This window comes from Hippoglossus stenolepis, chromosome 9 (assembly GCF_022539355.2).
Source record: "Hippoglossus stenolepis isolate QCI-W04-F060 chromosome 9, HSTE1.2, whole genome shotgun sequence".
NCBI classification, from domain to species: Eukaryota; Metazoa; Chordata; class Actinopteri; order Pleuronectiformes; family Pleuronectidae; genus Hippoglossus; species Hippoglossus stenolepis.
Genome location: NC_061491.1, coordinates 16903701 through 16916622, shown reverse-complemented (window position 1 = coordinate 16916622; position 12922 = coordinate 16903701). Strand labels below are relative to the sequence as shown.

At 39.2% G+C, this 12922-nt stretch overlaps 1 protein-coding gene across 4 annotated transcripts in view; it reads right to left on the bottom strand.

Annotated features, from left to right (window-relative positions):
• Positions 1-12922, bottom strand: part of vps13a (vacuolar protein sorting 13 homolog A) — a 36238-nt gene extending 23316 nt beyond the window's left edge. For all 4 annotated transcript variants that reach the window (XM_035165402.2, XM_035165403.2, XM_035165404.2 and 1 more), the window contains exons 1-30: positions 12743-12922; positions 11317-11360; positions 11175-11217; positions 10996-11091; positions 10480-10581; positions 8929-9038; positions 8732-8791; positions 8532-8591; positions 8102-8182; positions 7799-7856; positions 7242-7369; positions 6922-7028; positions 6623-6794; positions 5754-5816; positions 5371-5503; positions 5139-5233; positions 4871-5013; positions 3868-4069; positions 3669-3783; positions 3152-3288; positions 2847-2979; positions 2508-2625; positions 2148-2292; positions 1770-1881; positions 1483-1658; positions 1109-1265; positions 892-971; positions 707-766; positions 324-510; positions 102-218 (exon numbers count right to left, since the gene is read on the bottom strand). In XM_035165402.2, the coding sequence (XP_035021293.2) occupies positions 102-218; positions 324-510; positions 707-766; positions 892-971; positions 1109-1265; positions 1483-1658; positions 1770-1881; positions 2148-2292; positions 2508-2625; positions 2847-2979; positions 3152-3288; positions 3669-3783; positions 3868-4069; positions 4871-5013; positions 5139-5233; positions 5371-5503; positions 5754-5816; positions 6623-6794; positions 6922-7028; positions 7242-7369; positions 7799-7856; positions 8102-8182; positions 8532-8591; positions 8732-8791; positions 8929-9038; positions 10480-10581; positions 10996-11091; positions 11175-11217; positions 11317-11360; positions 12743-12842 (3334 nt within the window). In that variant the 5' untranslated portion in view covers positions 12843-12922. The remainder of the gene's footprint in view (positions 1-101; positions 219-323; positions 511-706; positions 767-891; positions 972-1108; positions 1266-1482; positions 1659-1769; positions 1882-2147; positions 2293-2507; positions 2626-2846; positions 2980-3151; positions 3289-3668; positions 3784-3867; positions 4070-4870; positions 5014-5138; positions 5234-5370; positions 5504-5753; positions 5817-6622; positions 6795-6921; positions 7029-7241; positions 7370-7798; positions 7857-8101; positions 8183-8531; positions 8592-8731; positions 8792-8928; positions 9039-10479; positions 10582-10995; positions 11092-11174; positions 11218-11316; positions 11361-12742) is intronic.

Sequence of the window (12922 nt, the reverse complement as noted above, 5' to 3'; positions counted from 1 at the left end):
AAAAAGCTTTTAAAAGTTTTAACACAAGCAAAATCGTGAAAGATACATTGGAGACAGTCTCAATTTAACATCTCCTGCGTTATATCACAACATTTCCATACCCTCGATACTAATCTCAGAGATTCTGGCTTTCTGTCCTCTGATGAAAACTTTTAGACAGCGGAGATCAGCTCTGATATGAAGATTCACTACATCTGCAAACTTTGACTTCTTTGGATCTGTGAAAAACAGAAAGAAAAGGTGAATAAATAGAGACAGGAAATGAATATAACAGATGACAAATAGCTTTTGAATGTGACATGTAATGACTCTCTGAAAGTTACTTTTTTTCTTGGCGACAGTAGCTTCCTCCTTCTTTTCTCCCTCCTTCTCTCCTTCTACCTCATCTTCCTCTGGGATGATGGGTAGCTCCTCCTTCTTCGTGGGCGGAGGCAGGAGGTTGTTGAGGAAGTTCATGGTATTGAGTAGAGCCTCCGTATGTAGATGAACATCAAGGGAGGAAAACGTCCCCTGATGGGAAAGACAATGTTACATTTACATTCTGCTTTTGTTATTGTTAATTATTAAATGATATACAGAACATAAAGATGTTCCAGCATTTTCTGGTTAATAGTGAATCCAACATAAATATGTCCAACATTACTCAGAAAAGAAAAACATAGACAAATCTAAGGGTAGGTTACTGGTTAATTAACATTTCTCTCACCTTGATGAGCTGCTCCGTATTATTGTGTAGAGACTTGAACTCAGGACCATTTTTGTCAGCCTAGATGAGACATGTCGATGAGAAAGCCATTTAGCATTAGGAAAACAATCATTCAGGGTACTGACAATATCTTCCGATAAATAAATCTATCTGAAATGTAATTCAATGTACAGTGTCACACGTACTTTGATATACTCCAGGGTGAGCAGGTCCTCCTCAGTGTTGTCCAGAGTGGTTATCAGCTGAACCTGCTCATCTTCAGAATCTACACAAACAGGAAACACGTGAAAACATGACGAGTAACAACTGAAGCCAAGACTCTCTGGAATGTTAATTATTGCTTGTAAACACCAACATATATCCAATATATGAATAATGAACAACTTATGCTGAACGCCTCACCCATATATTCAGGACACTTGAGGCAGATCTCTCGAAGGTATGTATTGGATGTCATGTCAAAGGTGCACAGTTTCAGCTCAGTGCCCAGACCATCTATGTCCAAATGGAGCACTGTGACCTCCTGATCACCAGACAGGCGGCACAACTGAACGGAGAACTGGAGGAACAAAGAGCACAAAGAGATAAAGAACGAGAATAAAGGAAAACTATATCGTAATTATGGAAATGAGAAAATTAAAAAGGGTACAAGAATAAAAATAAATTACTTTTAAAGAGAATGAAATACCACAGATCCTAAACAACAAATCAACTGAATCCAATAAAATGTGTATATGAAATCTTGGATATTAAAGAGTTAAAAAAACTCTCTGTACCTCACTAATTTCAAACTTCAGGAAGAAGTCTGTCATATTCTTCGGAGCGTCGTCCTTGAACAGACTTTTTCTTTTGTTTAAGTCTGCATAGCGCAGCGGCATGGGATTGTCTGAGAAGAACGATTTATCGCCAATGGGAGAGCTGGGAGCATCGTAGAACAAATCTTCCTCTGATCCTAAGAAGTGATAAACACAAACACACACACACACACAATGATCCATCTGTCATACTGTAGGTACACACCCAGACTGTTATCAGGTGTTAAGCCTCAAGATCTGTTTCTCACCCAAAGACGTGATGCTGATGGTTTCACATGACTCAAAGATGAGTGAGGAGCGCTGGTCAGCTAAGTTCAAAAGTCTTCTGGGAGTGAGCTGGGGTGTGTACGACGGCTTTGGCTAGGGAGGAAATAAAATCAAAACATGAGCGACACCAATAAACAACTTATTAACTCACTGAATGTATTAAAATCAGACAATGTTGTTATTAAAGTACTGTCTTCATCAGTTAATATTCATCTCATTTAATTTCCACAGAGAACAACAACAAATTGTATTATATTCCTACATTTTGGCCAAAACAGTTCGGTTTTGTTTAGCTATTCTATTTCGCTGATTTATCTGATCCCCACAATATGTACTTTGTTGTCATTTGCTGTTCTTGCCTTTGGAGTGCAGGGTGGACCAGTGCCGTGCCCAGCAGGTCTGCTCTCAGGTAGTGGGATACTTTCAACCAGCTCCAGAACACTTCGTAGTTTAACATCAGAAATACGAAGAGACAGCAGAGGAAGCTCTCCAGATATCTTATACCTGGAACACATGAAAACACAAAGATGCACAAACCAACCTACAAACTTTCACTTTAAACTCAATCCTTAATCTCTGCCCATAATATTTACTATTCAAGGATCCAATTAACTGAAGAAAAAAAATTGTGTACGTCACTGTTCACTCAGCTGACTATTGGAACTTGCAGTGCAGGTTTGCCGTATTTGCTGTTTGCAAAAGAAAACACATACACTTACTTTGCCATGCGGTAGTCTTTGACAACCATCGCCCTGCTGAAATCCATTGTTAGATCCACAGGTTCTAGGATGTGAAGCGGTGACCGTTTCTGCTTACGGGCCTTTTTCCAGTCACCATCTATCAAACAGATAAAGTTTTACATTATATATGTATTCTACACACACAAAAGCAATTTATATATGTATGAGGAAAACCTTTCCTTAAATCCACGTATCTTCGATACCTTGTGATGTAACTGTATTATTTTCAACACGGCAACAAGAGTTAATTATTTTCTCTGTAGAAATTGTTTTGTGCTATATAAAAGGTATGAACAATACAAGCTCTGGTGTTTTTACCTGGTTTGCTATAAAGGAACTGCAGGCTACTAAGTTGTATGTCAAAGCTGTCGTATGCTCTGGACATGATGTCTTCAATGTTGCTGGAGCACACGGACAGCTGAGGTAGATGCTTCCTGCTTTGACTCAACATCTGGAAAGACAACAACATTCAGGTTTTTACTGAACTCTAAAACATCCAAATGAAGCTACAGAAAAAAAGCTTTTCTTTTCAGTGTCTCTTCTGGGAAACTACAAATAATCATTTTTATTTACTCCATAGTTGAAGTAAGGCCACTTTAGATTTTTTACAAAAATGTCCTGACCTGGAAATGACCAAGATCCAACAGCATGATGTTCTGGGTGCCGTTGTAAAAGCCTGTTTGTGGAATGATGACGTAGGAGGCCATCAAGTTCACATTCAGGTCGAGAACCTTCTGTGTTTCGATCACATACATGAGACCTACAAAAACAAATATCGATTGTAGCCAAAAGATACAAGAATAAATAAAAGATCAGCTTTGTTATCAATCACAGTATGTTTTTCACTGTAAAATATTATCAATATAATAATAATTGCCAAATACACCCAAAGTTAATTGTATGATTGTAAAAAAAAAAAAATCTCAAGAAACAATCAAAGTCAAGAAAATAAACAAGAAAACCACAATCCAAATAACTCAGTGGCTGAGACATGCAGAGTGTGTATAAGCACATGAAAGAATGAAAAGAACCCAGTGAAAACAGAAACTAAGGGACGCTTTGCCCATCAGAGAGTTGAGACCAGGCTTGAAATCAACCACAGACCTTCAGTGCATGTTTGAAAGTGTTTGTGCGACTGACCAGTGGCTGTGCGATCTCTAAACTGCTCCAGTTTCATCAGGGTGGCGTTAGTGAGCTCATCCAGCTGCAGGTCGTCAGGGGGCATGAAGAACGCTGCCATGCTGTTCACGGTTATCTGCACATGAGCAGAGAATGAATTCGATAGGTGCCTTGTGTTATCATGTTCATAAAAATTTGCACACTGACCGAAACCACTCACTGCATCATAGATGATTTCCAGGGGTTGTGATTCTACATGAAGCCGCTGGTTAGCGGTCTCATCCAGGGGGTTGGTTTCAAACAGGAAACAGAGAAGCGGGGTCCCTGTTCCTGTTGCTGCCTTCCTTGATGAAAGGAGGGTTGGTGCAGGCCGGTTACTGGCCAGGCCAGTGACCTCAAACAAACTGAGCTGGGCTGAGATTCTGATTGAAACAAAACAAAACAAAAAACAGGGAAGATAACAACAAGTCAGTATCTCCCATGCCATGATTCTTAGGCGTTTTAAAACTGCATTTTAAAACGAAAACGATCTCGGTCCATATCATGTGACCATCCTTGACACTAGGCATGTGCGGGCCTGTGTAAACAGGTATCAGATTGTCTAACATGCAGCCGGTTGCACACTTACAGCATAACCAAGAAACAACAATGGTGAAATGTTAGAAGAAGGATCTCTTTTCTGGGACCAACCACAAGGTAGAACTGCAAGTGTTTTCAACATTTTAATTTTTTAATCTGAACATTAATTTCTGGTAATCGAGTAGTGACTGATAAGAACCAATCAGAAAGTGAATGTGTGTAACTGCGTCCGGACAACAATGCTGCGCCAGAGTCTCTGTTTAAGGCATTTGAGTAATGTGGAGGACAGGATATGTCTGTATATGTAACAACGGTAATGCATTTATCTGAAACATATTTGTGTGAATGTAGGATGAGATATATATTAAATTAGGGCTGGGTTTAAAAAATTGTATTTTCTGATTAAAATCTTCATTTAAATGATCAGATATCTATTGGCAACAATAAATAATAATATTTGGTTGTCACTATGGTCCACCGCTGCACAATGATCAGCTTCAGGGCAGAAGCAGCGGTTGATTTGTATTGTGCCGATATTTTTTTTTTCTAATTAAATCATGTGTATTTGCACTCGGAATTAAACTAAAGTGTTTATACTGATAAAATCATGGTAGACACCGACAAAAAAATAAGTTTTGACAAACTTGATGGCTTGTGCTCCAGGTCTCTGTGCGAGTGTGGACTGGAGCTCTCCCACAGTCAGTCTGAGGATCTCATTTCTGTCCTTGTTGTCTTTGATGGACAAAGTCAACTTCTCCATGTGGAAGTTGACCTTCATGTCCTCAAACTATGAAAAATGACAACATGGTACATAATCAAATCAAATCTGTATCAATCTTGGTCTCAGTAGTTGTTTAAAACAGAATTGTACCATTAGTTGACAGATAGTTTGCAGAGAGTGACGTGACTCACATTCTTTGGCAGGTTGGGATTAGTGGCAATCTCACTGTATCCAATGGCAGTGTATAGTTTGGCTTTCTCAGCAGAGGTTAACAGCTCATCAAAACCTGAATGACAGGTAACATAGCATTAGCAAACATTACAGGCTGTTACTGTGTTACTGTAGTATGCGCTCTTGATCTGGTCCTGTGCATACTATCTTTAATGTACAGTATGTGTCCAATATTCATTTTGTATATCCTACCTCCAGACTTGACATCTTTTGCTTGTGCATCAGCCTCTCCGCCCCAATTCCACATCCAGCCGAGCCAACCCTGAGACTCCTCCTCCTCCATCTTCAGCCCTGGACGGTAAATACGGAGGCCTAGCTTGCTTGCCTGAGGAAGAAGAACAAAAAAGACAAAACAGAGTAAAAAAAAAACAGCAAGGGGATGGAACTTTCTACACTAACCACACATCTTGAGAGAGCATTGTACTGTGTATGATTTATGTTATCTTAAATCCAGGGGTGTATGGAAAATTATCTACCAGTTTGTTTCTGTTTAATTTTGGGGATATAACAATGGAGCTAAACATCAAGTCTTTGTGAGTTTACAAAGTGCAGATACCCACTATAAGTGATCTTACCTCCATTTCCGCCTGCTGTCTGGCCAGCGTGATGTTAAAAATATCCAAGGTTTTCTCAGGCTCCTGAGAACAGAGAGACAACGTAACACGATTAGAGCTTTTAGCAGCATCTTTCTGCTCTTTGCAGGAACCCATCAATTACTTAATGTCCATGATCAATCTCATCAGGAAAAGATAATGCGTACAGTGGAAAAACACTTCATCTGAAATATTAAAGATGGCTTAAGATTTAATGGTGTATTTCTCTAAATTACAACATTCATCTCCAATGCAATCAATCCCTCTACAGGTTGGAGCACTGGATATGTAAGTAAGTCATGAGGAGGGAGAAAGAGTAAATGTATTCCTGAATAGATCCTGAGTAGGTAATAACTTTATAATCAACTATGTGCATATCATATTACCTTTACAGTCCATGCAGGCAATAATGTACTGTAGTAGAGTAGGTATTTGTCAGTGTACAGTCGAGTAGAAACAACGAGCAGTAGTATCCCATCAAAAAGAATAAACAAATAGAGAGAAATGTTTTAACTCCATCTCTCCTGTCTAATTACTTTGACTTCTGCACCTAACCACATAAAAATATATGAATAGGAAAATTACAGATAATATTGGTATATGGAAGCAATATAATAATTGTATCTATTTAGAATCAATGTAGGAAATTAAGTTGGAAATGGGGCATCACAATTTATTTGACAGTGGGAGGAGATGTATTGTCTTTGGCTGGCCATTGCTTTGCAGTTGCAAGGCTACTACCTCCAACCATGTGTCTTTACACATTGTAACTACTATATTCATCCCTTTCTAACTCCCAACACCCCTTCAAATCGCCTTCATCAGCTCGGTTCACTTTAGCCTTGTCCCACCTCTAGTTGTTTGAGCAGCTCCTCGCTGGGTTTCTTGCTGGTGATCTTTGTCTTGTAGAGCTCTCTGTATCGTTTCACCGTCTGTCGGTGACAGTGAATGTGCTGCCATGACCACATCTGAAGACGAGGCCTCACATCTACCTCCAGGACGCTTGTGATCACATACTTCCACCTACAAGGGAAGCATCATACAAACTTACAGTAAACTTAACAATGTCCAATACTAAATAGCAAGAAATGGAGGTTAATTATCTTTTGACTTTAAAAATCTAAATCAATATGTGGATGTGCTTTCTAACCATATGTGGGCGTTCTTGAAAACATGGAGCTCGGGTCTGTACTTCCTGTACGGCAGGTTCCGGGACATCAGATCCACTGAGCCCAGTAACTCCAAGATGCTAATGTACTGGAAAGAGAGGAAGTCGACAATTACTCAGCATCACAGTGATTACTGACAGTAGTGCAGATATCATCACTGAACAACTCATTCTTTCCCTCTTTGCACTTTCCAGCTTATTCCTCTTTAACATAATTTCTCTTCCTCTCCCTTAAAAAAAACCTTCATTTTAACCAGGCTCTTACATAGACAATGTTATAAACAATACCCACAGACACATACCTGTGGTCTGTTGAGCTCAATGGCCACCTCACTGAGATTGACTATCAGGTCCAACTTAGGAGAGGTGAAGTCCACGTCTGACCTGGGATTCATCCGTAGTTTAGCATCCGCTGAGATGGGACGAAAAACTGTGGACCAGCGACAAGAAATATAATTTTTTGTTTGTACCTGGTTGTGTGCTTGTATGAAACATTGGACCTGTATTTAAAATCAAAAGTATTTAAAAATTTTGATTATGTTTTCCTGTTAGCAAGGTCAATCTTTTAAGAATCTTTGAGCTTGAGCGCACATCTGAAAGAAAATCTGTTGAGATGTGCCAAAAATCTGGTGAAAACTGTTGGTGTGTGATTCACACTTTTTTTTTGAGGCCATTAGTGTGCCGGAGCAAAATATTACATTCCAAATACCAGTTCATACATATGCTAAAAAACTAATTCATACATGCCAAGTTATATGTGGCTTTAGGCAGGCTTCATTAGGTCATCTTGACATTTTCTAAGTAATCCTATTAACTAATAGTATAAAAATATGAATAAAGGAGACAGCGGGACACCTACTGAAGTCATGGCTGACAGGAGCATAGCTCTGGTTTTCCATGCTGCTCTGGAGACATTGCTATAAAAAGACAAGAGAAGAGAAGTTTGCATTGACAGCGTGTGGAAGTAAACCCTCACAACACTACATTTATAAATGTTCTACCCATTAGGGCTACTCTTGAAAGAGACTAAACTGTAGGATCGTTCTGTGTGCTCACAGTAATGAGGCTGTTTCTCAGTGTAGAGGGAATAGGACAGATAATGGCAGCCTGAATCCAGGCTGGTGGAGACAAGATGCAACACTGTAATGACAGGGTGACTCACCAAGGCCTCCTCTGCAGTGTGATTGGAGAAGAGTGTTGAGTTAACATTCCAGTAGGCAAACAAGCTGTCTAATCGAATCAACTGAGAAGAAGGAAAACACAAAGCAATTAGCATGGGGACAAAGCAGAGCTGGCACTGTACACTGATTTCTACATTTTGGACTATGGCCAAAAGATAGGTCAGGATGAAATATAATGAGTTCCCAGCACAAAAACATTTCACAGAACCAAACTGACTGGTTCAATTACACAAAGAGTTTTTTTATAAGTAAAGTAACGTTCTGTTGCCTGAAGGGACACACTAATCATAATCATAATACAATGACAAAGAAATATATCAATATCAAACAGGTTATACTTGAAAGTCATGTAAAATGCACAGGCTATTAAATACAAATGCAGCTGACATATTAAGTGGTTGAATTTCTTACCTTGAAGAAAAGCCTGGAATTCTCATCCAAAAGACTTGGATTCCAGTTCTCATCAGCCGTCTGTAATGTCAAACAAGCAGCAAGGCCTCAACAAGACAGCTTTACTTTTTAAACATGTATAATCGTGATATTAATTCATGAGTAATAGATGAATGCAATACAGCAGATAATGTGACATTGGAGAGATTACAACACATTACCTGAAGGCTGAGGTTTTTAAGTGACACACCAAATGACAGAGGACAGTTTGGATTGGTGACCTGTATAAAAAAAAGTAACAGGATAAATAGGAGCTACGCCTGGTTTCCACTGTGCTTATTTTGCCATGAGCCATACTCTCATTGAGCTTTGCTGTATATAACACACATCGCTAAGATAAGTCAGTTTGAATACTCACATCATCCTCATACCGTACGTGGATGTTAGAGATCTTGACCTGCAGGTTTTTGATGACCTGAGTGACCAGTTTTTCCACGAAGGTGTCCTGCTTCTCTAACGTGGGGTTTTCTGTCAAACATAGACAGAAATGAAGACTATGAGTGCTGATGTGGTTCTGAAGCTTTCCTGAAGCTTTTTACTTTAGGAAACATTACTTGACCTCTTGCTCTTTGATTATAAAAAAAGGGAGCATCATCTACAAATCATTCCCTTTACGTTATATGTTTTAATGTATTCCAACAGTTGGCCGTCACTCTGCATGTTAAAGTTTATTGTTAACTTTCTTGTAAAGCTTTGTATTCTTGATTGTAAACCTAACACACAATTCCACATAAGAAAGTATCAATTCTTAATTATAAATGATGTGCTTTTTTCGACCAGTATCTGCCTTTCATACTTAACTCTAACATTCCACAAAAGCACATACACCCTAGTTTATAAGTGATAATGATTATAATTTGTCATTAACTGAAAATATAAGAAGTTAATTCGATAAAATTGCATATTTGTTTCTGATGGACGACACTATCTTGTTCTTGATTTGTTATGAACTATGCTAACCTTCCTTATTCTAAGTTAATAAGCAGTAAATTGATTTTGGCGTAATAGGAATACTGGTCCTGGTTAGTTGTTCAGCGCATCCTTCACATCCTTCGCAGCATGAATGTAGCAGTCTTTAAAAAGCTAATTTGCATATATTCTTTCCAAATTTAAATGAAGATGAAGTATTAATATTAGTGCAGTAAATAGCATTAAAATGATAAATGGCTGTAGAAATGTTCCACTTTGTTGCTATACTATAGTAATGAAAAATACAATGATTAAATGTGAAGGCACAGTACTGTAATGGACTGTTCTCAAAGCATTTAAGAGTACAAGCCACATTCATTCAATCACACACAAATTCAAACAGTACAACTATTTGCTTCTGCACATAATAATCACACCATCACAAACTGCCAGCACAGTCGTCACAGCCAATTCGGGATTAAAATCTGGTCCAAGTGGATCTGAGGTCATACTACAGACCTTCTGGTTGGTGGATGACCAGCTCTACCCACACTTGTCTTAGCATTCATCACAGGGCTAAAATAGATAGTAAGCGTTGCACTATCTATGTAGTGATGCAGTCAGAGTTGCACTGGTCAGTGCATTTTGGCTCGGCAGAGCGTTAAACCACAGAAAATACTAAGTGTGAACGCAGCAGCTCCAAAAGCAACACAGCAACTCACAGCCAAACAAACCACAACCACATGTTTAAGAATCTCTGCTCCTGCTACTTAACTATGTTTACTCCATAAAACCACATCTTTTCTACTTTTTAGTCTCTGTCACTTCTCCTCTGGCGACCTAATCTGACCCAACAGTCACGCTGTTCGCTATGTCTCTCTTACAACTCAGCAGAATGTCTCTGAAACATTTAAAAAAGTTACTAGGAGGCCAAAATTCCTGAATATTTGCTAGACTTACATGTAAACACAAGCCCATAGAGTAAAAGCTGAACTCTGACCTTGCTCAGCAGCCTTCTGCTTTGTTTCCTCTATCCTGTTTAGCTCCCTCTGTCGAGCCTCCTGTAGCTGTTTCCCCTCCTTTTCTGCATCATACTTTATACCTGGAAAGAAAGGGATCAATAGAAGTGATTATTGAAACGATAAAACATACAGAGGGTTTAGCTGGAGTTTCCTGTTTGTACTGACAAGTACTTTAGAGTCATGAATAAGTGAGTGAGGGTAAGAGAGGTCCTTTGACTACTCTACTACACACGGTGTTGTGTCTACTTCATTTCTGTACTTGATAAGAGAGTTACTATAAAGACTTTAAAGCTTTCTACTATGATACTTCCCTTTAAAATACAAATTTGTTTTAATATGTTTTTAATTTTCAAACCCAAACCGTACCTATGTAAAAAGAGGAATTTAATCATTTGAACATTTAAGCAAATTACAGTATTGACAATCAACAGTAATGTACACACTATTATATCTACTATCAGTACATAAGTTTAAAAATATTTTGCTTATCTTACTTGCTGTGGGGACTATGAGCAGATAGACGCCATCCAGAGTGGCCTCCACTGACTGATTGTAGAGGTTCTTCCATGGGATCTTAAGCTCCAGCCGTCCTATCAACACAAACACGAGATGAGAAAAGGTTCTTCTGTACCACACTGAAGGCAGCATACATGGGCTCTCACTACAATCTCACCTATATGGCCGGCTCTCACTTTAAAAGGTATGTCAAGCTCGCTCTGGAACAAAAATAAAAACATTAAAAGTCAATTACTGTCAAACAAAATCATTATGGACGCCAGAAAGACATGACAGATGACAGATTTTGTGAAACTTACCAAGGCATTCTCCTTTATTTCAAGATTTCTCAGAATAGCATCACCTGCGATGACAGGATTACTGATTGTTACTATGCACTTTACAATAAGACAAACAGATTAGTGGAAGCACAGTCCAATCTAAACAGAAGGTCTTCGGCCTTTGTCTTTTGACTTAATTCAACACTCAGGGCAATGCAACACATATATTATTAAAGCCGTTCATGACACTCACATCATCACTACAAGACCCAAGAGACTCAAATGATCAGCGTGTGTGTATATATATCACCACTTTATGAGTGGACAAGAGCAACATCTTACATCATAGGGCTGGATGATATTGCCAAAGATCATGAATCGATATTGATCATTGTCATATTATTACTTCTTTCATATTTAAAGATTGCTTTTTGCCCCTGAGTAAAGGTTGTGGTTTTAAACTCTAGTATAGTCAGAGAATGACAAAGTTTACAAATCGGAGTCAGATCGATTATGTGCTGTCCCTCCTCACTGTGCTTACACAATTCATAAGCAATATCAATTTCTAAGTAACTAACTAGCAGATATTCTTTCAAATTTGAAATGCAGAAGGAGGATGAAGTATTTATTTTAGGGCAAATAAGTGTAGAAATGTTCCACTTTGTTGCAATTAAGTATTGATCTACAGTCGTGAAAAATACTGTGAATCAATAACTAATATAATAAATGCCACAATATTATTTATTTCAAGTTAAAAGAAGGATTTCTGCACCTGAGTGAATGTTGTTTAAACTCTTCTTTATGGGTAGAGAATGACACCTTCTCACATCGATATATATAAACATTGAACATTTGTTATATTGCTATTGATGAATATGACATCGGGATAAGTATTGATATTGTTGTTACTGTCATGTCCTGCTTGTACGAAATGCAGCCGATATTAAACTGTGCTGAAATACATTTAGTGATCGAGGTGGATGTTTTGCAAGTGGCTGCAGCTTCATGAATAGTGAGACCTCTCCTCTCCTCCTCATGTTGACCTGTCAGTCTGTCAGTCTCTCTCTCTCTCTCTCTCTCTCTCTCTCTGAGCTTGTGTAAACCACTCGGTGTGTAACAAGGTGGCGACTCGTAACATAACTAGGCTGCGTGAAAGGGTGTGTCCCCAAGTCGCTGGCTTATCTGAAGTAGTGCACCGAGCAAACAAGCCAAAGAGCTAATGTGAGAAGATCGATGCTGCGGTCTGACATCAGCAATGATGGCTGATCGAACCATTAAGTAGAAATAACTTTGTCTTTGTCAGCTGAACTGTGAGCGTGGACAGATGAAGTGACACTGACAGCTGAGGGAGCCTCACACACACACACACACATGCCTGCTGCTGGTGGCTAGCCGCTGTTAGCACTGGTTAGCCACCTGAGCGGGCGAGCTAGTCCTGTGACACGGCGCACACAGGTTCACTCACCCCCCCATATGCCGAGCTTGAGCTGCGAGCTGTCGAGGTTGACGACGTAGTCCCCCAGGAACCGGTTGAGGACGTCCACCACCACGCTTTCGAAGACCATTTTGGAGTCTGTTTCACCTTTCTGTCACCATGTTTACATTCTGACGACTCCGCCGCCTCGACGTCAGATTAGGACGTCCT